The sequence below is a fragment of the Acanthisitta chloris genome, unplaced genomic scaffold (assembly GCF_000695815.1).
Source record: "Acanthisitta chloris isolate BGI_N310 unplaced genomic scaffold, ASM69581v1 scaffold10289, whole genome shotgun sequence".
NCBI classification, from domain to species: Eukaryota; Metazoa; Chordata; class Aves; order Passeriformes; family Acanthisittidae; genus Acanthisitta; species Acanthisitta chloris.
The window spans coordinates 1-669 of NW_008689785.1; the positions used below are offsets into that span (position 1 = coordinate 1).

At 60.1% G+C, this 669-nt stretch overlaps 1 protein-coding gene across 1 annotated transcript in view; it reads right to left on the minus strand.

Annotated features, from left to right (window-relative positions):
• Positions 1-23: 23 nt before the first annotated feature.
• MPL (MPL proto-oncogene, thrombopoietin receptor) overlaps positions 24-669 on the minus strand; it is a gene marked incomplete at its 3' end in the record, with an annotated part of 5,255 nt that continues 4,609 nt past the window's right edge. The window contains 2 exon segments of the mRNA XM_009081558.1: positions 24-111; positions 387-631. Of these exon segments, the coding sequence (XP_009079806.1) occupies positions 24-111; positions 387-631 (333 nt within the window).

Here is a 669-nt window from a genome sequence, read left to right on the forward strand (position 1 = left end):
CCTACCCCCGGCACAGCCCTTACCTGTAGAGGGAGGGGAAGGTGCAGCGCAGCCCCAGGAGCACTGCTGTGAAGAGCAGCGGCACCACCGTCACGCTGGGGATAATCCAGCCTGCATCGGAGGAGGAATGTAGCTCTCCCCAGTCCCACCACCTCTGAGCCCTTCACAGTCCTGTCACCTTCTGCCCAGCGCTCCCCATCCCATTTCCAGCACTCTGTTCCCTGCCGTCAGCAGTGTGGCTCTTCTGGCTGCAGCCTCCACCCCTGCCCTGTCCCTTTTTGGCTGACCACTAAGGCATTAAACACCATGATGGGTCTGCCTTTTACTGCAATCAGAAAGTCGAAACTTCTGCCAAGTCACCAAGAGACAACTCCATTATTTGTTACTTATTAATATATGCGCCACGGCATCAACCACAACAGGTTTGGACCAGGCACTCCAGCTGCCCTGGTACCACGGCCCACCAGGCTGGGCCCGCACCTGGGCATGGTACCGGGTGCCTGGCTGTAGGTCCAGGACTTCTTTCCTGGCTGCCCGTGGAACCTGCAGGACCTGTGGGGCAGAGCCAAGCTAGAGGCATGGCTGCTGCGAGACAGCCAAGGGGCAGTGATGGGGTGTGGGTCTGGGCTGCCTGACCCCATGCAGTGGAGGTGGGCAGAGCTGCTCGGG